This window comes from Lissotriton helveticus, chromosome 4_1 (genome assembly GCF_964261635.1).
Source record: "Lissotriton helveticus chromosome 4_1, aLisHel1.1, whole genome shotgun sequence".
Classification (NCBI taxonomy): Eukaryota; Metazoa; Chordata; class Amphibia; order Caudata; family Salamandridae; genus Lissotriton; species Lissotriton helveticus.
Genome location: NC_136063.1, coordinates 1,433,849,936 through 1,433,872,935, shown reverse-complemented (window position 1 = coordinate 1,433,872,935; position 23,000 = coordinate 1,433,849,936). Strand labels below are relative to the sequence as shown.

Sequence of the window (23,000 nt, the reverse complement as noted above, 5' to 3'; positions counted from 1 at the left end):
TATCATAATGCCAACTGAGTGCTACTGATATAATTGACAGTTATTTGAGAATGTGCATAAATGCTCTGAAACATTCTTAGTCCGGTTAAAGCTCGAAAGAAATAAAGAAAAAGGAACAAATGCCCAAAAAGATGAGAAAATTCTCCCAAGCTCCAGTTTCTATCAGTGGGTTATTGAGTAGTAAACAAACCTAGAGAATTCAGCAATAGTACCCAACTTCCCGGCAACTCATTAAATTCACAGTTTGCATCACATGCAATCCCAAATTGGGAAAATTGGGAAATTGAGGACAAACATATGAATTAAAGTTCCAACACGGCTGGTAGTTTCATCCGCAACACACACATTTGTTTTGCATAAGGGATGGGAACATACACATCTAAGTGTTGCACTATGTTGCAGCTCTGACAACGAAGCAGTACTTGCCTGGTAAAGATTGCTGCCACAAGCATACTCGAGGTTACTGAGGTGGAATTGCAGTACCTTCTCCTCTAGTTCAGAGAACTGGATACCCGATTCTTGAATGAATGTTTTGTAGATTTCTTGTATCTTTTCTGGATAGAGACAAAAATGAAAATCAAAGATAACATTGTCATGGCCTGGTAAATTCTGTCATCATACAAAGACGGCGGTGTGCACGACACCTTTCATTACCTAACAAGACACACGATTAAAAATGTTCTACAACTCACACAACAAAATCTGATATCTTACAAATATGAACTGAAGCTGGGAATATGAGAATCTGGAATCTCGTCAGTGAACTACAATGTCCCAGATTACTGGCAAACCCAAAAAATTTGGAGAAAAGGGAAACGATTAAGACAATTTCCCACATCAGAGAAATATGTTTAAAAGGCTGACATAACCTTTAAAGTCACATTTCTACACATTGTGAGAAAAATACAAAGGAAAACTATATTACAGAATAATAAAGTATTTAGATAACATTAGCCGCCTAAGATCTAATTCACTTTTTAGCTGATTACTTTACTTCAAAAAGAGCCATAAGGCAAATTACGGACCTGAAACTATGGGTCACCAGGTCTGCTATGTTTCATTGAATTTATATATTCCTGAATAGTACTGGCCATTATCAGTCTAATAATGAACAATAAGGAAAGTTCCACTTGAGATCGCCGGTTGCACTCTGGGTGCACTCTTCTGGGATGGCCATGTCCTCTGGTGCAAAGGATCCCTCCTCTGGCCGGGGTCCATCGTACGTGCCCTCCCTTTCAGTCCAGTGGGTTTGCAGGTGGCAGAATGGTTGCACAAAGACCTCGCCTTCTTCTCTTGACACTATCTCTCAAGGGGTCAGTTTGTTTGACGGCGCATTCGGGGGGAGCGACAGACGTTCTCATCGCTGCTCTCCTTGTGCACATGCAGAGGTGCCATTCTGCTTCTCCTCTGTCTTAACTGAGTTTGGGCTAGGTTACCCTGATCTCTTATTTCTTGGTCAGCACCTTTCCTACGCTGATGATATGGTGGTGTTCAGGGTCCCGAAAGGGGCCTACCTTCAGGGTCTAACTCGGGCTCCTCTCCGTGTGGGGTCCAGTGCCTAGCTCCACTCTCCTCTGGTGGAGGGTGCATGGTTCTGTTATCCCTTTTCACCTCCCAGGTGAGAGCTCCTTCTCTCTCTATTCTCAAACCATGCCTCTCCTCTAACTCCCACCTAACCTGCCACTTTCCACTCATTGTAGCGCGCAATTCTCCTTGGTAGGAGTTAGTGTCCACCCCACCTGAGGACTGTCAATCAGTTGCTTCGGGCCTAGGTCGCAGGGCCTGCCTGAACATGTATTTCTGAGTTGGGGTTGAGGGGGAGGTCATATTGGGTGAATTTAACAACAGAGATACAAGTTCTTTATTATACGTACAGATATCAAGGTGTACATCGACATCGTATTTTACAATATCAACAAATCAATTGTAGAATTTGGATAGGGAATTTCTGAATTGTTGGGGGGGGTAGGGGGCGAGGTGACAGGTGCCTCAGAGGTACCATTGCCGTCTAGAACCGTCCTGTGACTTTCCCCCAGCCGGAGGAGGTCTTTGTACTGGTTGCCTAGTGTAAGAGGACACTGCGGTTGTTCTATATGGTTGCTGGGAAGGATATCTTGAGCAAAACCCCTACTGAGAGTAAGGCTGTTAAGGTACTCGAAGTGTAAATTGTCTTCTCCTGCCTCCATCTCAAAAGGGCTGGAAGCGATGCTGCTGTAAGGTGACCAGGGAGCGAGCAGTTTCCATTTTTAGATTTTATGGACTGCAAGGCATCTTCCACATGCTTCCCAAAATGTTTTCTCCAGCGAACAGCATGTCAAAAATCTTAGACTATATGAACTATGTTGTTTTTAGTCAACCCTGGTGAAGTAAGACAGCAGTTCGTGTCTTCTGGCGAAAGGTAGTAGAGGAAATATCCAAGGCCGCCTCGATCTTTGAGGAGGCCTCTTCCCTTTCCAGCATTATCTCTTGTGCTTCCTTTTTCTTGTCCTCTGGGAGATAGTCCAGAAATGCCGACATGTTAGGCCACATCTGATGGTCATATCTCCCCAAGATTTGGAAGCTCTAATTGATAGAGCTACCTTGGTCAAGAAGTACTTGCTGATATTATCCAATCTTCTACCCTCCTTGTCTGGAGGGGCCGAGCAAGGGGAGACAGATTTTTTGTGTGCCGTTGGGCTACCTGGATTGTAACAGAGTCCGGGCAAGGCTGACCTATAAGATAAGTTAGGGTGTTGTCTGGGCCTTATATTTTTATCTAGGTTTGAAACAGCAGCCGCCACTTCAGAGTCTTCATTAGCTTCAAGCCGTCCAGCCAGATATATTCTTCTATGGGAATAGATCTTATTGTTCATTGAGCTGAATTCTTGAAGTATAAAAAAAGCATTTGTTTGCTTGGCTGGGAGTGATAAGTTGCAGCGCTTGGATGCTCTTTCAAGGAGCTTTTGAAAGCCACCAATAATAGCTGGAGGTGAGTCTGCTGGGACTGGAGTAGGAGACACAGATACTGGTGCCTCATAGGTGTCTTATTTGGGCGATCCCCTGTTGAGTGAGAAGGAAGAAAACAAGTTACTTACCTGTAACTTTGGTTCCCCAGTATTGGTAACTTTCATAGATTCCCATGCTTTTGTATCATTCCCCGTCGTCGGAATGGGAGTCTCGGTAATAACAAAATACCATAGTAGTAGGTACAAAAGAGAGAGGAAAGGCCTAGGCCTCATTCCCTTTTGTAGCATATCAGCCTTTTTTTGTAAAAGAGACCAAATATTAGGCATCAGCCAATCAGAAGAGCCTCACCCCTGGAACCTTCCTGAAGGAATCTCAGAGCCTCAGATTTTCGTAGCCGTTGTGTGCTAGACACCCTACTTGCTGAAGGCTGAGCTTTCCCAGGGGGAGGTGGGTGGGCGCATGGGAATCTATGAAAGTTACCAATACTGGGGAACCAAAGTTACAGGTAAGTAACTTGTTTTCTTGCCCCAGTATTGGAACTTTCATAGATTCCCATGCTTTTGTATCAGAATAGCAAGTAGTAAACCATCATGAACACATTTTGTAAATAAGTACTGTATATCATCACAAATGAAATCACAAAATGTGTTCCCACTGGAAGGTGGGATAGAAAGGAAAGCTCACCAATCACTTGAAGAGGTTCCTCAGGACAGCCTGGCCCACTGCTGCATCATCCTGCTGCAATGACTCTAAGCAGTAATGCTTAGTGAAAGTGTGCACGCTGCTCCAGGTAGCAGCCCTGCAAATGTCTTTTATAGGCACCCCTGCAAAGAGGGCCGTTGAGGATGCCACTGATCTCATTGAGTGAGCACGTATCCTGCCCGCCAGAGGTTTTCCTGCTATGTTGTGGCAATGCAGAATAGCACTTGAAATCCATCTGGAGATCCCCTGTTTGGACAGAGGGAGACCTTTGCTTGGACCACCAAAGGCGATGAACAATTGCGAAGTCTTTCTAAATTTCTTGGTACGGTCCAAGTAGAATTTAAGACATTGTGAGCAATGACTTCTCCGCTGGAGTGACTGGGTTTGGAAAAAATGTCTTTAGAATTACTGGTTCGTTCAAGTGAAAGTCTGTAGGAACTTTAGGAATGAATCTTGGGTTCGTCCGCAAGATGACCGTGTTCTTCTTGAACTGTAAAAACGGCTCCTGGATAGTAAGGGCCTGCAACTCTCCCACTCGCCTAGCCGATGTCAGGGCTAAGAGTAGGGCCAATTTCCATGACAAATATTTCAGGTCTGAGCGGTGAATTGGCTCAAATGGTTCCTTCATCAGTTGAGCCAGGACTAAGTTCAAATGCCAAGTTGGAGGAGGAGGTCTCACTGGTGGATAGACCCTGAACAGGCCTTTGAGGAATTGCTTGAAAATTCTTGAAGACCACAATGAAGGACCAGAGTCAGCTCTCCTGAATCTGGAAATTGCCGCCAAATGGACCTTGATCGTAGAATGGGTCAGATTAGACTTTGCTAACGAGAGTAGGTAAGGCAAGATCTGATGAGGTTTTGACGTAAAAGGATCAACCTTTTCCTTCTTACACCAAATACAAAACCTTTTCCATTTTAATCTGTATGTATTGTTTGTTGAAGGTGCTCTTGCCTGGGAAAGGATGTCCTTGATCTCCTTGGAAAGAGGGACATTCATGAATTCTCGCTGGTCAGGAGCCATGCAGTCAGGTGTAATGATCTTGGGTCTGGATGCCAAACCTGTCCTTCGGACATGGTCAGAAGATCCAGAACCTCCTCCAGCCGCAATGGAGGGACTAGCGACAGCAGATGTAGTTCTGTGTACCAAAATTGTCGCGGCCATGCTGGAGCTATCAGGATTATTTTGCATGGTTCCGTTTTCATTATCCTGATGAGGCGTGGAATCAGGGGAATTGGCGGAAACGCATAGAGAAACCTCCCTGTCCAGGCTAACGACAGGGCATTGCCCAATGAGCCTTGATGGTGAAACCTGCTGGCGTATGACCAGCATTTCTTGTTGGTTGGCGTTGCAAAAAGGTCCACCTCCGGTGTGCCCTGTAGGAGAGTGGGGTCTGCAATCCCATGGCCACCCCAGATTTTTGCTTTTTGCTTCACTGATTTACGACTTTCCCTGGCTGTGGGCCTGCTAATCAGACCCACAGCCTAGCTGTTCTCTCTCTAAATTACAACCATGTACCTTAGGTGCATTTTACCAATTGGTACTGGGCCACCTTATCAGCCCCTGTACAGCATACCTTAGGTATCCAGGGCATAGGTGTACCCAGGGCCTACCAGGGGTTGAAGCATGTATTATGCCACCCCTGGCTGGCCATCCAAACAGACACAACTGGCTGCACTACAGCTGGGGCAAGGTGGTGTAAACACCCTTTGCTTTAGATGTAGTATACCTATATCTAACCCTAAAATGGACACATATATTCCTATCAGTCACTCCTATGGCAGGCCTTATCAATCCTGAAGGCAGAGTGCTTGGAATTATGTGAGATGGTGCTCTGGCATGAGCTGAGCCCGTTTGCAGCTTGCGGAACCAAGTCCAAATAGCTGTTCCATGATAACGCTATACCATATACTCTTATGTGCATTATAATCCTCGCGGTTAAATGCTAACTTTGGTATAGCTTTATCAAAACATGTCGAGTAAGGTGTCATACGAATTGGAATACTAACCCCTCGCCAATTCTGGCGACGGGGTTAGCATTCCACCCTTCTAGAGGGGCACGACATGTATGTAACTGTGAACCCCGGTTTAAGTCAGACATAGCCTCAGCTCCACAAAATGGATGCTGCCACCGAGACACAAGTCTGCCCTCCTGCTGCTGGGAGTCCTTCCAGCAACGGAGGCCTGGACAAAGGGTTTCCTGTCAGGGGCGGTGCTAGCACCATCCCAGACAGGATTTTGTGTATCCCAGGTAGGCAGGGCTGAAAGGAAGGTGACTGCAAAGTGGCACCCTGGTGCTCACTGTGCATAGGCCGGCTCAAACCAGTTCCTGGGGCACCCCAGCCCCTGAGCTGGGGAGAGACCGGACAAAGGAGAGGGGTGTAACTACCCCCCTCCTGGTCCCACCCATAGGGCAGGACCTAGTCGTGTGCCAGCCCCTTTTCTTAGGATAAAGGTAGGAGCAGGCCCCCTTCCCAAATTAGATGATTCTGAATCTTGAAACTACTTTCCACGAAAGGAACTCTTGACTCTTCTGAAGACTCTCCCTTGTGGCTAAGGAGTAGCCACCCTGCACCAGCAGGCACCACCGAAGCTCTTTGCGGTTTGCTGTAAGTCCATCCTCCGGATCAAGACTGCCCAGCTCGACGAGACCCGGTCTTCCCGCCATCTCTGACCTCTACCTACATCATCCAGCCCAGCTGAGATTCGTGGGTGTGACGAGACCCGTGGGACCGGCCATCTTCAAGACCTGCACGACGCTTCACCAGCACGACCCCCGAGTGACCCTCGAGTAAGTGCACTAGGGTTTGAGAAGCCCTAACCCTGAGCAGCTCCAGCACCGAAGTCCAGCTCACCAGCATCCACGAGATCTGCGTGGGGCCCTTCTGCTCTTTGCTGCTCACCGCGTTGTTCTGCTACTTGCCTGTTGGCTTGTGGCCCTCCTGACGACGAACGACGACACTTCCATCGCTGGTCTGGTTGCTCCAGACTGGCCCTTGCTCCCCTCCAACAGAGGAGCACCCCGGACCCTCCTGGTCCACTCCAGACGCCATCTTAAGTCCACCGCGTGGGCCTGACTTTGCCAAGGCTTGTTGCTCCAATCCTGGTTTCAGCAGCGCCGACAGCAGACACCTTCGTGGGACAGCTCGCCCCTCCCTCCTGGTCGCCGACAACGCCTCCTGGTCCGAGAGACTGCCTTCATCCGGTGCCATCCTGGTGCCCATCTGATCACTGGCTAGTGATCAAGAACTGAGTCCCCTCTGCTTTCAGGTCATCTTCAACTCCGATCCAGGCTTGGATCCCATCGAACTTCATCACTGGTCGCCTGCCAGCCACTTCTTCTTTCAGGCTCCATAGACTGTAACGAGGATTCCCGACGTCTTTTGAACCCTATGCAGCCGCAGCCCCTGGGCTAGGTAACTCGAGCATTTTGGTGCTCCAACGTAGGTTCACTATCTAAGTGTCCAGATCCTTTTTCGTTTCCAGCCTAACTAGTCGGATTCGTCCGATAACACTAACTTTACGAAATCTAGCATCCATAGACTTCTTCCCGCATCCCGCGTGAGAGTGCACACTCTGCACCCGATCTCCCTAGGCCTCCTGCTCCTAACCTTAGGGTTCAGTAGTGTAGTCCTAGCGATCCTGAAGCCTCTGGATCTTGTTACTTACCTGCTAGCATTTCGCATTCCACTTTTTGTGTATATGGTTTTTCGTGCCCCTCGGGCATTTGCGTATATTGTGCAACTTAAAGTATTTTCGTAAGAGTTTTGTATTGTGCTTAGCTACCTGACTCATAAAGAGTTCAGGGTAGAACTGTTATTAATAAATATCCTATATTTTTATAACAACTTGTGTGGTGTCCTTTCACTTGGTGTTCAAGGGGTATATGTGATGGTAAAACAGCTGGCTTAACACGCCCTCTAGAGTTTAGCCTGAAGATTGCTCGTGTCCATGCTACTAGGATAGCTGGTGTCATAAGGTTGACTTCAACCAATCATCAATAAGGGTTGTTTGGTATGATACAAAGTGATCACTAGAATAGTGAGCACTATATATCAGGCCAACTTCTCACATGCCCCATGTCTGAAATAGTAGATCCAGAACCTGCTGTTTTAGTTCCCACTCGTGACTGACTGAGGATAACCTGCTCAGTCTGTCGGCGCCTTCGTTCAGCACTCCTGGTAAGTGCTCCGCCTTTAGTGAAATTCTCTGAAGAATTGACCATTCCCATATCTGTTGAGCTTCCCGCGACTAGAGGAGTGATCTTGTTCCTCCCTCCTTTTTCACATAATGCATAGCTGTGGTGTTGTCCGTTCTGATGAGCACTTGTGAACCCTGCAGTCGCGGAAGAAAAGCTTGAAGAGCTAGCCTGATCGCTCTCAGCTCCAACAGATTGATATGCAGTTTTTGCTCGCGAGGAGACCAATGGCCTCTGACCTGCAGATCCTGCATCACTGCTCCCCATCCCTCCAATGACGCATCCGTCGTTAGTATTTGAGGCGATGGTACGCTTGCGAATGATAGACCTTGGCACAAATTGTCTTGATGTGACCACCAAATCACTGCCTCCTTCATATCCCGAGTGACAACCACCTTGTCCTCGAACGATCCGTGCACTTGTTTCCATTGGAGGTCCAGTTGTTCCTGCAGGAGACGCATCCGAAGTCTGCAGTGCGGAATTAAGGGGATATATGATGACATCACCCCTAGTAGCGACTTGTAACTGCGTACAGAAAGACACCTTTTTACCCGTAGGTTTCGTGCCAAACGTTGCAGTTTCTCTATCCTCTCTTGAATAGGAAACGCCCTCGAGAGCTTTGAATCTAACACTGCTCCTAGGAACCGTGCTCTTCTTGAGGGCATCAGCGTGGATTTTTCTCTGTTCAAAGTGAGCCCCAGATTCTGGAACAGATTGCTGCAAGCCTGCATAGCGTCCTGCGCTAACCTTCTGGACGGGGCCTTCAGTAACCAGTCGTCCAGATAAGGGAAGACCTGGAAGTGGCTCCTTCGCAGAAATGCCGCCACCGGTGCCAGCACTTTCGTGAAAATCCTTGGGGCAGAGCGAAGTCCGAACGGCAGAACCCTGAACTGAAAATGGCTCTTGGCTACTGTGAAGTGTAGGAACCTTCTGTGTGCTGGGTGAATCGGGACATGGAAGTACGCGTCCTCGAGATCGAGCGTGGCCATGAAATCCCCAGGGCTGATCATCTTCAATATATCCTGTAGGGATACCATCCAGAAGGATAGGGAGACGAGATAGGTATTTAGCTCCCTGAGGTCTAAGATGGGGTGCCATTTCTCCAGCGTCTTTCTCACCAGGAAGAACCTGGAATAGAAACCTTGGCCCTGTTGTTTGGAGGGGACCGGCTCTATCGCCCCTTTGCGGAGCATGTGTCGTACTTCGAGCCTTAGGAGACGCAGATGTTTTGATGGAACGGCTGCCGGGGGCCTGGGTGGAGGGACTTCCATAAATTCCAAAGTATGTCCTCGCCTTATGATGTAGATCACCCAACGGTCAGATGTTATTTTGGACCAATTTTGAAGGAATTTTGACACCCTGCCTCCAACTGGTGATTTCTTGGAGGAGGGAACAGTAGGCAGAGCCAGGAGGCCGCTATTGGCGCTTGGACGTGTCACGTCCGCGGGCAGCCTGCTTGCCCTTATTGTAAGGCCTCGAATAACCCGAAGATTGGCCTTGCCTCTGCTGGTATGACTGGCGATTTTGCTGGTATCCTGAGCTGTTCGAAGAATAGCGTTGTTGCTGTTGTTGGTATGAACCTCTATAACCACCTCCTCTGCCTCTCGAACCTCTGAAGGGAGATTTGCGATACTGGAGGGTACCTAGAGACCTGGCTGTTTCTGTGTCTTTTTTGATCTCTTGAAGAGTATCATCTATTAATTTCCCGAATAGGGCTTCGCCATCGAAGGGCAGATCAAGGACCTTGTTCTGAATTTCCGGTCAAAACCAAGTCGCCTTCAGCCACCCTTGGCGGCTTAACACTGCCGCTCCTGCAAACGCCCGAAAGGATGTTGTCGCGATGTCCGTGGCACAGTCTATAATTTCCATGGAGACCGCCTCACCCTCCTGTAAAGTCTTCTTCCCTTCCGCCCGTGACTCCGGTGGAAGGAGTTCCAGATATGGGGCTACATCGCACCATAATTGGCGATCATATCGTCCTAATATCGCCAAAGCATTGGAGGCACGTATTAGTAGGCTAGCCATCGATGAAAACCGTTTGCCCGTGTTATCAAGTCGTCGCCCATCCTTATCAGGAGGGGCCGTTAATGGAGCAGAGGGGTTCCGCGACTTCCTCTGTGCTGCCTGTGAGATGACAGAGTCAGGTTTTGGATGGCCCGTTAGCGCTGCCGGTCCATCATCTGGTGCTTTATACTTTTTATCCAGACGCGGTAGCACAGGGACCACCGTCGCTGGGTTTTTCATAGCTTTCAAACCTTCATCCCACAAATGAGCCACAATTGGAATCGATCTTGTTGTCTTGCGGTGTGTTTCTTTGAAGTCATATAAGAAACATTCTGTGGTTTCCGCGGGCATTGCCAGCTTAAATCTTCCCGCTGCACGTTCCATCAGCTGGTGAAAACTGCCGATGTCAGCAGGAGGTGAATCTACCAAGTCCTGATGAGGTGAAGCTTGGTCTGGGATGATGTAGTCATCATATTCATCCCTATCATGATCCGAGTCTTGGTTACCATCAGATGATGCATCATCATCATCCCCCTCCGGGTCATCGGCTGGCTCTGACAGAGCCTGAGGTGTCGGCCGCTGAGGCTGAGGTGGCGTCCGTGCCGGAAGTACCAAAGGGACTACAGATGAGGGGTTTCTGACTGGTGTCGAAGGAGCAGACCTACGTGGTGTTGGTCTTTCCGCTTTCGACTTATAGTCCTGCAGCATCTTGTGGAGGTCATGCAGGAATGTTGTAGGTACCGAAACCATGTCCTGTGGCACATAGCCCTTAGAGTGGGCCACTTGATGATATTCTCCTTCTCCTTGGTCATATGCCCCATCCGAATCTGTCTCTTGACTCTTGATTAGTAGCTGAGATGGGCTACTGGCATAGTCATAAGCATCCTGTCCGTCTTCCTCAGATTCCTCTTGGTCCAACAACAAAGTTGGCGGTAAAGTGGTCACCTTTCCCGGGGATGTCATTTCCGGAGTGATCCTCGTTAAAGAAATCGTCACTCGTCTCTCCGTAGCCAGTATCGTCGATGGTTCCGTCGACGCCGGAGATATTCTCGTCGACGATATTGGAATCACAGATGTCGTCGTCGACACCACCGTCGACGAGCCCGCCGACGTTGTAGATATTGTTGTCGTCGTCGATGCACTCGTCGACGACACCACCGTCGTCGAAACCGTCGACGCCACCGTCGTCGTCACTGCCGTCGATGATGATGGTTTCTTCGTCGACGATGTTAATGAAGCCGTTGACGATGTCGTCGTCGTACCTCTCGTCGACGCTGCCGTCGGCGCTACCTTCATCGACGACAAAGCTTTCGTCGACGATTCACCCGCCGACGAGCCCGTCGACGGGACCAATTGAATTTTGGGTTTCGTTTTCTTCGTCGACGGACCCACCGTCGATGATGTCTTCGTCGTAGAGGACTTAGAACTCCTCTCTGAAGAATGTGAGGAGGGTTTCTTGAAGGCTGGGTCTGTCTTCTCACCCTTAGGAGGCGAAACCAGTTCTGCCTTATCCTTCCCACTGCGGTGGGGGGAGCTTTCTGAACCCCGGCTATCAGACTCCCTGGGGGTCTTTTTTGGAGCCTTTGAGGGGCGCCCAGAGGAAGAAGGGGAACCTCTACCCCTTTTCACGGACCTTTTTGAGGAAGTAAATGAGGACGATTCCTCCTCATCACTGGAAACTCCATGTTTCCTCTCCTTTTGCCTCTGTAGCCATGTAAGCATTCTTCCAGCACGATCTCTCAAGGTCTTGGTGGAGAGACTGCGGCAAATTTTGCAGTCTTCTGCCTTGTGATCCGGATAAAGGCAGTAAATGCAGTCCTTGTGTTTGTCCTCCACAAACAGCCTCTTATTCCCACAGGTGGAACAGGGCTTGAAAAGAGCTTTCTTTTTCTCAACTTCAGACATCCTGATGAAAAGGAGAGATTACTGAAGTAGAACTGAAGAAATCCTGAGGAAAAAACTGTAGAAATCTACTTGAAAGAGTTGAAAATAGAGCAGAGCTCAATGGAGACTCCCTAGCACAACGTGCGGTAGAAAATCTGAGGCTCTGAGATTCCTTCAGGAAGGCTCTTCTGATTGGCTGATGCCTAATATTTGGTCTCTTTTACAAAAAGAGGCTGATATGCTACAAAAGGGAATGAGGCCTAGGCCTTTCCTCTCTCTTTTGTACCTACTACTATGGTATTTTGTTATTACCGAGACTCCCATTCCGACGACGGGGAATGATACAAAAGCATGGGAATCTATGAAAGTTCCAATACTGGGGCAATTTTGGCTTCTTCAGGCTGTTGGTCTCAATCACTATCAGAAAAGGTACTCTCAATCATAATAGATGGTAGCACATGCCTTTCCTTTTTCTGTTGTCTAATAGGGCTCTTTAGAAGAGATAAATACAAGAAAGAGGGGTGAGGGTCAAGAACTTTTATACTCTAACACCCCGGACCCCCAAGAAACTCTATTGTATGCACAAGAGGGGTGTATGGAGTGAGTTATATCAACAAATTAATTAATATGACCAAACAGAGGAAGCCCCAATAGGGCAAATTACTCTATTTGAAAAAACTGCCCTCACTCACATACCGAAGTATGTGACATGCTTCATCATCGGGCCTGCTTGCAAAACGCCCTGGTGTAGCCACACACAGGGCGGAGCATAAGGGAGGGGGAAAAAAATAATAAACTTTTCTTAACAAGACTTACAGTCAAGACAAATGGACATATACAACATATAACAAAAATCTTGGTGAAAGTAGTGTAAACTCCAAGTGATCACCACTGAAAAAAGTGCGACGAAGGGTGCAGTTAGAGAAAGTGATTTAAAACTGATTAAGGGTGTCAACCAGAACACAACCTTTAAGCTTTTCTTGACACCCCTATCAGGATTAAAAAGAAAGAAGAGGATGGGAAAAAGCCACAATGAGATAGTTAGGAATTTCAAGGCTACCCTCCAACCACTGCCAGAGTCAACATGTTTCGACCGCTCTGTATGTGCCCAAGGGGTCACTCCGGTCTTCTTCAGGACCGTCGCATTCAGTGTCTCTCTGGGTTTTTCCGTATTTCGGATAATAATACCCTTGCGGTGAGGTAGGTCCACTGGATCCGTAAACCTCCCGTAGTGAGTGTGGAGACAGTTCCCTCAAGTGCGGAAAAACATATACTGTTGTGAAAAGAGAAGACAATGTAAACAACATTAGTAGTCACATATTCTTACTGTTATTCCCTTTTCATTATGTCTCCTTCAGGCAAAACTCATTGGGGTTCCATTATCTGACATGGGGCTACACACCCGATAACAAAATGTACCCAGGAGTCCTGCTCAAGTATGTCTTAACGTTAGTCCATTCTTAACCTGATGAATACAAGGTGCAGGCCTTTGTAATGTATCCATTTCCTCACATATTAGTAGATATTGGTATCCCATATCTCGCCCCCTTGGTGTTCTTGGGGCTATCCTTCACAAGTAACCATCTTCTCATTCTTTCTCTATAACCACATCAAACAAGAGTGTACATTAAATAGTGCACTTACCGAGTTTATAATAATTACAAACTCGAAATGGTGTCCGGTGAGGGGGACACCAAGGAACACAATCTAAAGTAAAAGAGAGTAGATGGAGGGGAGAGAATGTTTACTTAGGATGACTCCACCGTTCAGTGTGCACCACAGTCTGTAAGCGCTGATGTAAAGTCATGCTCAATCGTACCCCCATCGGGTCATCGCCGCCACAAGCATGCTCAACACTAGCCCCCTTGAGCCCGCTCCTTACCGTTCCGCTGGCGAGACCCGGTTCTGTCACCTGCAGCCCGTGACACCGCGCAGATGATGAGCGCGGTGTCAGTGATGTTTTTAAAGGGTGTCCACTTCCCGTTCGGGCGTCCCACGTGACCGCAACTAAGGCGTCAACACGTAGAGCGCTCTAGGTCCAATGGGAAATGTAGTTCTTTCGGCATATAACGCCCCACATTGTCGGTTCGAGACTGCTATGGAGCCGGTATATCGAGCAGAATTAAATGCCTTGAGCATTGTAATTAATTAGGCAGATAGCGGCTCATGTGGTTGGTTCAAAAGTTCATAAGGTGCCGCGGTGTGTCTTACATTAAAATATCACCGCCCTGCAGTTATATGGATGGTATTTAGAAGCAAAGGTATGTTTGGCTGCAGTATTTACCCTGGGGGTCACGTGATGTTTCTTATGCCCACCCTATCACTAACAACTGAAAAGAGACCAAATAGAAGTGAACCTATTATAGTGGGGTAATGTATCCCATGACACTAACCCATTCGATGTCGTATTTGATGTTGCTGAGATTATCAAATCGGCTCTAAGTAATAGGGGCTATATTAATACAACAAGACAGGTGAGTCACTCCCTTTTGATTCAACTCCAGTCATATGAGACTATAAAAGTAGTGCATTATGAGACATATTATTAATAACTCTGGAGAGCCACGGAACGAATATTCATGGTTGATATCAAGTCTCCTACGAAGACTAAAAGGGCAGGGAGGGAAGGCGCAGAGACGGTGGTAACGCCCCATGTGGTCATCTCATTATCAATAAGTGCTTTGTATAGGTCGTTAGGAGAAAATACAGAATTAATCTAAGTGAACTTGCCTTATTGCCTTCATTGTCTGCTCAAAGCCTGCCAAGGGATATCGTCATTGAGTCCCACCACATGACTATTCAGCCGGTACACCCATCTCTGCTCCCGCCGGAGTAGAAGGCTTTGATCATCAGTTTGGTGTCTACCTAATTGAATTTTCTCAATCACGGTCCACCTCAGGTCATCTATACTATGTCCTTTTTCTTGGAAGTGGGCAGTGGGTCTGGTGTTCGTCTTTCCACACCTGATTGTACTCCGATGCTCTGTGATCCTCACGCGCACTTTTCTACTCGTCATCCCTACATACCTCTTTAAGCAGGGGCATGTAATCAGGTAAATAACTCCCTGGGAGTTACAGTTGGTATGGGATCTCTGTTCCCAGGGAGTACGGAGGCCGAGGTCGAGAGTTTTGGAGTTGCACGTAAGGTGACAGACACTGGCCAGTCAATTTTGGTAAGCCTGTCAGTGTGTTAGTCTCACTCACTCCTCCCATGACCCTGGGTCTAGTGTGTATTAGGAGATCCTTCAAGTTTTGGCTGCGCCTGAAGGAAAAGAGGGGTGTCTCCATCTTCAGCCCTCCCGTATTGAGAATTTTCCAGTGCTGTAAGACCAGACGTTTTATTTTGTGTGATGCCGTGTTAAAGGTCGAAACAAACACTGGTTTTTTCGTTTCTGGTCTGGCGGATCCGGAAGAATTGGCCCACCCCAAATTCTCCCGTAAGGAACGAGGGTGGAAACTCCCAAAGGCCAGTAAGGAGTTTTTGTCTGTTGGTTTGTGGAAAACCTTGGTCTTCAGGGAACCATTAGAGGGTTCAATCACCAGGTTTAAGAATGGTAAATAGGTTGTAGTGACAGTCGAAGTGAAATGGAGGAACGGATTCTGGGCATTGAGCCACTCCAGAAAGCGATCAACAGATGTTCTCTCGCCCCTCCAAATCACTAAGACGTCATCGATATAACGTTGCCACAGTCGGAGATTGTTTGCCCATGGACTGCTGGCATCTAGGATTGTCGCCTGTTCGAACGCCCCCACGTATAACCCTGCTAGACTAGGGGCAAATACACTCCCCATTGAGGTCCCATGGGTTTGTAGGAACAAAGACCCCTCAAATTCAAAAAAGTTTCTGGTCAAGGCTATTTCGGCCAGATGTAAAATGAAGGTCTGAGGTGTTATGAAAGGCCACTCACCCTCAAAGAGTAATGTTTCCAGAACCCGGAGAGTTTCTCGTTGCGGTATATTAGTGTATAGGGCTTCTATGTCAAGCCCTATCAAGAATTCCTCATCCGGGTTGAACGGCATCTCTTTCAGCAGGTCGAGAACATCTAAAGTGTCTCTTAAGTAGGTTGGTAGTTCCTGGACCATAGGCTTAAGATAGAAGTCGCAGAACTCGGAGAGGGGTTCCAGCAGGGACCCCATCCCGGAGACAATAATACACCCCTCTTTAGAAGAGACACAGCCTAAGGAGCATCCATCCGCCATCCGGGTCTGCTGCGTGGGGACACTGGCCTCAGGAAACCTTTTATAGTAGTCAATCATGATACAGAAATCAGTGAGTAATGATATAGGGACCGCAACAGAAACCTCCTAGCCATAATGCTGTTCTTCCTCGGGATCATCCTAAGGGTAATGGTTCTGTTAAGTGTCATATTCTTTAGCCGACTCCTGGCGTTTGTCGAAGAAAGATAAATCACCTTCTAGATAGGTAGAAGTGCCTTGTGCACTATCCTCAGCCTGTTTCTTGACACTTGACATTAAGTAGTGAAGGGCTGTATGCAGGCCCAAAGAGACCCTCATCCCTGGATTCCTGCACCTCCAATAGGCACACTGGGGTAAAGAAGACACTTTTAATATGTCATAATGAGCAGGCATTGGAATGCCTTATCTGATATAAATATGTTGTCTTTTATGGCGGTCGACTGTGCCATCGACTATGTTGCCGCAGATGGAATCTTCATCGACGGATGGAGCTGAGGAAGTCAAAGAAGTTGCCATCAAAATCCTTGCCATTGACGACGGTCTAGTTGACGATGTAGTCGGCGTCAGTGTCTTCGTTGATGACGAAGGAGAAGTTGTCGTCGTCCTGGTCGCTGTCATAGCAGATGCCGCCGTAGTCAATGGAATTGAAGGGGGAGGCACGTGTCGACACATTCCCCACCCACGAGGCGATGGTCGCCGATGGATCCGTCAATGGAGGAATTTTCTTTGTACACCTTGAAATGCTTGACAGAAATAGGTGAAAAAGGAGATCTTCTGTGAGAGGAAGAAGGCTTAGCAGCCTTCCCGCATTTCGATCTCTCAACACTGGTTTCCCTGCAAAGGGATTTTATCTTCTTTTCATCTATCTCAGATGAGGTAGAGCCCTCATTATTATGCTTTTTTGACCAACAGTGTTTTCTTTCTTCGCACTCAGGCTGAGCTTTCTTTTTCTGAAACCAGAATGGAACCCTGGCATACCGGTCCTCCAGGGTCTTGACTGGTAAAGTGCGACAGTAGTTGACACTCTTTAAGTTTGTGCTGAGGGTAAAAGCAGTAAAACATTTCTTGTGAGGGTCCTGCGAGAGGAATATTGATTTCACAAAGGATTTACAAGGCCTGAAAGCCTTTTCCTGGATCCCTCAGACATGGTCAAAACAGGGAAATAAGCCCACAGAAACTGTTTCTCAAATGTCTCTTGGACGTTCGTAAGCAGTTTGAAGAGCTAAGATGTCAAGAGGTGACAACAGTTACCCTGTGACTGAGCAGAGCTGACGGATGGTAAGAAATCTGGGGTATGGTGGCTCTGCAGGGGATGAGTGCTTCAGGGTCTCTGCTCGGATTGGTTGAAGTTACATACATTACATTTTCCATTGTCAAAGGGAGTGTATACAGCAATGACACGGAGGATCTAAATCTCAGAACAAAACCCATCCGTTCCAAAATAGCTATTAAAAATGGCCATTCTAAAGAATCAAATGCCTTCTTGGTGCCAATGACAGAACCACCACAGGTATTACTGGAGCAATAACATGCCAGGCAACCATGAAGGTGCTTTGGGTTGTGTCTGGCTTACATACCAAGAACAAAAGGGTGGGGGGGGTCCTAGCTGTCACATTGAAATGCTGCTAAACCAATTTAACAGACTAAATGCCATCAATTAATTTGAATTGATGGCCTTTAGTCAGTTAAATTGGTTTAGCAGCTATCAATTAAATTGATTGCCTTTTGTCTGTTAAATTGGTAGCAGCTTTTGAATGTGATGGCTAGGACACCCCCCCTTTTTTCTAAGTTCACTACAGCCCCGTCCAGCCACCTAGGGCCGAACCCCTTATTGCTATTGGTTTACATACCAGGCATAAATCCTGATTGATCAGGGTGGATCAAGAAATGTATAACTATAAATCACTGATTGGCCGTGGAATATACTCGTAGTTACTGGTGGTTTACTCTCTACATTTAGCATAGATATGGGCCTTTAAGAGGCACACCTATCAGGCCTGGTTCACGGATCAAAACAATGAGGGCCGTACAAAGCCCTAGTGGAAGACATCTCATCTCTGTTTTTCAGAAGCATACAAAGTATGTGATATGAGATTCTGCAAAACAGTTGCTTAATCACCTTAGCAGAAAGTCCACTGAGACCAGAGTCTTTCCTCCACTTCATCTGTATCTGAGCTACGGTGAGGTCCTCCACCTTTAAACTCGTATGAAGCGCATTAGGTGGAACACTGGATCGTTAAGTCTTTAACTAAACTAGTCATCTCTGCCAGGTCACCGGAGTTTTCTGAATAATGTGACATGTAGAGGTGTTGCTCAAACCCCTAAGCTACAGCCAAATCATTATGTACCACTCTGTCCTCTTCAATTCCTATATCCTGAATCCATCTCCAGCCCTGCTCCCTCTGGCAAGTTTCCAGCTCAGTTCCCAACTTCATAAAACTGATAATCCCTACCCAGAAACTCTATATTCCTCCCTCTTGGACACAATCTGGTGCTCTAGTTCTACTGATGGATTTTTTACACAATGTTCTACAAGGCCCAATAGATCATCTTCAACAATCACGGATTCTCTTATTCTCAAACTTTTCTCTGAGATTTTAGATATGGCTGCTCCCCTACTTGTAAGCCTCCCAAAGAGATGCAGATGGTTGAATGGAGCCAACATTTTCCACAAAGTTAGTGGTGAACGTCAGTTTCTCTACTACCTTCTTATCATGAAATGCTCACCTCATCTAACCTCCAGTCATCATACCTAACAGGAATTCTTGTCACGAAGGTCAACACCAATGGGGAATGTTCACATATGACCTGGCAAGATACAACGCATCCCCAAATATTTAACAATGTGCACCAGGACAAATATATAACCTAATCTTAAGGAAGGTTTCGCATTAGGTAGCTAATCTTTCTAATTAGCCAGACATTACTAAACAAATGACCCTTTCCATTATCAGTACAGCCTTTGGAGTTAGCAAGAATATTGCTCCCCTTTTCCATTGTATGAACCTATAACCTAGGATGTAGGTACAGTGATGACAAGGCATTCCAATCTCCAGAAACCACAACTTACCACGCCCATGGATCTGTCTAAGTTCTCTCTATCTATAATGGCAGAAACTGTTTTGTAACAATCTAATACCGCTTGAACATATAGTGAACCCTGATTAAGCCAGGAAGGTACATTTGTTTCCTTCCAGGAAACTGCAATTTTTACAGATGAAAAGTTATTCTTAGAACTTGAACTGATTTGGTAAAGTCTGGAAATAGAAGGATTCTGTCACCCTTATGCATTAGGGGAACTCAGGATCCAATTCAATTCAGTTCAATTTATTTATTATGATTTAGAATTCCGCAGAATTCCACATAAAAATACATCTTAAAAGCACATTTCATTCCACAAAAAATACCAACATAAATTCACATTGTCAATACATCTAAGTACCCATATAATCCTAACAGAAGCAATAGGACTAGTGGTGCACCTGTGCAAGAGAGCATGAACTTTGAGTAATCATGTTGACATACATGAATTCATACAGATTTATAATCGAGCGCTATCCTAAAACATTCGGTATTAAAACTTATCAATAAACAAACATAAAATTCGCTATACAGTACTAGATCGTAAACACAAGAACCATGTAAAAAAGATAATTTATCTATTCACTAAACTGTACTGTATAACCAGCAGCATAATAACGGTACAAAGAAGTTCAATACCATAAACCCGCTTCTTTTAGTATTACATCTACAATAGATTAGCAGCAAACAGGGGTTTAGTGAGACACTTGGGATCCTAGAGGATAAGAAACTAGAAGTTTATAATATTGCCCATACTTAATTCCAAAACTAATCAATCGGACCATAATCGTCTCATATACAATAGTATAGCAGCAAAACGATTTTGGTAAAGTGATTGAAATTCAATAATTAGTAACTAGCAGCAAAAACGGTTTATAAAGTGCATATGCTTAATTGAAAACATGATTAAATAAGCATTTGCAATGCAATAGGTCTCGCATTAGGAAAGTTTGAGCTATTGATATTGTAAATGACAATTTTTTTATTTATGTTTTGTTTTTGAAAATAGCGAAATTAATAGCTTTGTCATTTACAATGCTAATAGTTATAACTTTCGCAAATGTGACACCTATAGCATTTGTAATGCAATGTGTTGTATTTATGTGACTTACATGTATTGATATTACAAATAACAATGGCTTTTAATTTTGTTTCAATAATTAATACTTAAATAAAAGTTATTGTAATTTATAATGGCAATAGCTTAAAGTTTTGTAAATAACTTTTGTGAAGATTATGTTCAGTGTATTTTATTGTGACGAAAATCCAAGAACAAAGAAGTGAAATATTAACATCTTTTTGTTACATTTGTAATAAAGCTTGAAGCATTGAGAGAACATATTTGAACCAGGTGTTGTTGAATGGTTGCACAGATTGATGCTGTGGTAGCGCTGATTGATGTTGTGATGGCGAACGAGTGATGCTGTGGTGTTCAGTGATGCTGTGGTAGCGCATAGTGATGTTGTGGTGCCCCTGAGTGGTGCTGGGGTGGTGCGGAGGGATGCTGTATGCTATCCTATGTTTTGTTTTGTTATGCTATGCTTTGCTATCCTATGCTTTGATTTGTTATGCTATGCTATGCTGTGTTTTGTTATGCTATGTTTTATTATGCTATGCTATGTTTTGCTATGCTATGCTTTGTTATGCTATGCTATGTTTTGTTATGCTATATTTTGTTGTAATTTATTATGCTATGCTTTGTTTTGCTATGCTATATTTTGTTATGCTATGCTATGTTTTGTTGTGTTTGGTATGCTATGTTTTGCTATGCTATTATATGTTTTGCTATGCTATGCTATGTTTTATTTGTTAAGCTATGCTATGTTTTGTTATGTTTTGTTATGCTATGTGTTGTGTTTTGTTATGCTGTGTTTTGTTGTGTTATGCTATGTTTTGTTATGCTATGTTTAGTTTTGCTATCCTATGCTTTGTTTTATTATGCTATGCTATATTTTGTTGTGTTTTTGTATGCTATGCTATGTTTTGTAGTGTTTTGCTAAGCTATGCTTTGTTATGCTATGTTTTATTATGCTATGCTTTGTTTTGCTATGCTATGTTTTGTTATGCTATGTTTTGTTATGCTATGCTTTGTTATGCTATGTTTTGTTATGCTATGCTAAGCTTTGTTTTGTTATGCTATGCTATGTTGTGTTTTGTTAGGCTATGCTATGTTTTGTTGTGTTTTGTTGATTCTTCATTGAAGACAATCCAGATTACAAGAGTTGATAAACCAGGCATAAAAAAACACCCAGGAAAGAGTTGAGAAACAGCCAAGCCAAGATCATTCCAGAAGTAGAATTCCAAGCAGAAATCCAGCTTAAAAGTAAAAAAAATAAAAATCTGAGACAAAAAGACCCTCTCATCTTTTTTTTTTTTTGTTCTGAAAAAAAAAAAGACCCTCTCATGGTCGGAAAAGGCAATAAAATAAAATGGAACAGATGCCTTGTGATGCGTCCATCCCCGGGTCAAATGTCCTTATGTATGGTGAAAGCAGGAGATGGCATCTGAGAAAATAGGATAGCACCATCTTGGTTTGGGAACTTCAGATAACAAACACTGGAAAGGTAACTATCTTGGGCAGGAGTAAATGTGAGGCCAGCCACACCCACATATACCGCAGAATTATAAGACGAACTCCCTCTGACATCGTTCTTCTCCTTCTCGGCCAACACTCTGCGCAGGTCGTGGAACACCTGTTCTTCGGTCCCGGGATTGTGGAAATGCTAGCCCTACAAGAGCAGTAAGGAGAAAGATATCTTACCGGGATCTGAGAGTGAAGATCAATGGTGCGCTGCATTCTATTCCAAGTACATGAAGTCCCACTCACATGCTGCTGCCTCCGTTAAGTCCCTTGCCAGGCATAACGGACCCCCCAGGGGTTCACAAACAACAGGTTAAGAAACACTGCTTTAGCTACTCAGGTCTAAGCCTAAGAAAGCATGATATAGCACTGTTCGTCAGGTTGCCGTATTTGGGGAAAAAATTGGTTTTGGGGGCATATTGGAATAATTAATATTTTGAAATAAATCAAAACATTTTGAGTGACAAGACTTAATTGCCAATCGGATGCATGTGGTAATAATGTAAAATTGTCTGCAGTAGTAGTGCAAAAAAAACGTAGTTGCTGTCCTTTTAAAACCAGTTGAGATGGCAAAACAGAAGGGAAGTTGTCTGTCACAGTCTATTGCGAGAGGAGGGATGTTGTCTGTGGTAGAAGGGGAATTCTCCATGGTAGAAGGAAATTTCTTTGTGGGGCGGGGCACTTTCTTTGTGTTAAGAGTTTTCTATGGTAAGAGTCGTTTTCTAAGGCGCTGGGAAGAGTCCCGTGGTAGGAGTCCTGTGAGCTGGCGAATACCTTTGTATGGTACTTAGGATGTTCTCTTAAGTGCGAACATTGTGTGGCAAGGTCTGGCGAACCAGCAAGGTCTCCCCCGCAGGCTCTGCCACCTGGGCCTCTTCTCGGGGCCTAAGGGAACCCGCCACCGTCCGCCATGATGGCCAGATGTCACCCACACCACCACCAGATTCGTCAGTTGCTGGCATGTGCGCTGTTAGGACATGTAATCCGGGGGACATCTGCTCATGGCCTGAGGCGTTGGAATGTGGACACTGGCTGTTGTGATGTGTCCACCCTGAGATGCATCTACAGAAAGACTCTGCTGGTAGAAGCCACGGAATACGCACAAAGCACCTACGTCAAGGTCGCTATTACCTCAGGTTATGCAATCGAGAACTTTCGCTTTAAATCGTCAAAGTTAAAAAGTGCGTCACCCCAGTGAAAACTAGAACACCAATAAAAAGGCAGGCAAACAAGAGTGACTGGAAAGCCAAGCATTGGACAGGCTTCACGTCCCTGTACGTTTTGAGTAAGCCCACAATGTGTCTTGCAACACACACAGCCTGCCTTGTGTAGTAGGCTCCACCTAATGAATGCTGAAGCCCACAGCCTGCAACTACATGCATAAATGCCACTGTATGCCCCTCCCCCAAC

The 23,000-nt window shown here is 45.6% G+C and overlaps 1 protein-coding gene across 4 annotated transcripts in view; it reads right to left on the bottom strand.

Annotated features, from left to right (window-relative positions):
• Positions 1–23,000, bottom strand: part of KDM1B (lysine demethylase 1B) — a 631,262-nt gene that overhangs the window by 225,768 nt on the left and 382,494 nt on the right. For all 4 annotated transcript variants that reach the window (XM_078687981.1, XM_078687979.1, XM_078687980.1 and 1 more), the window contains one exon: positions 427–554. In XM_078687981.1, coding sequence (XP_078544107.1) covers positions 427–554 — 128 coding nt within the window. The remainder of the gene's footprint in view (positions 1–426; positions 555–23,000) is intronic.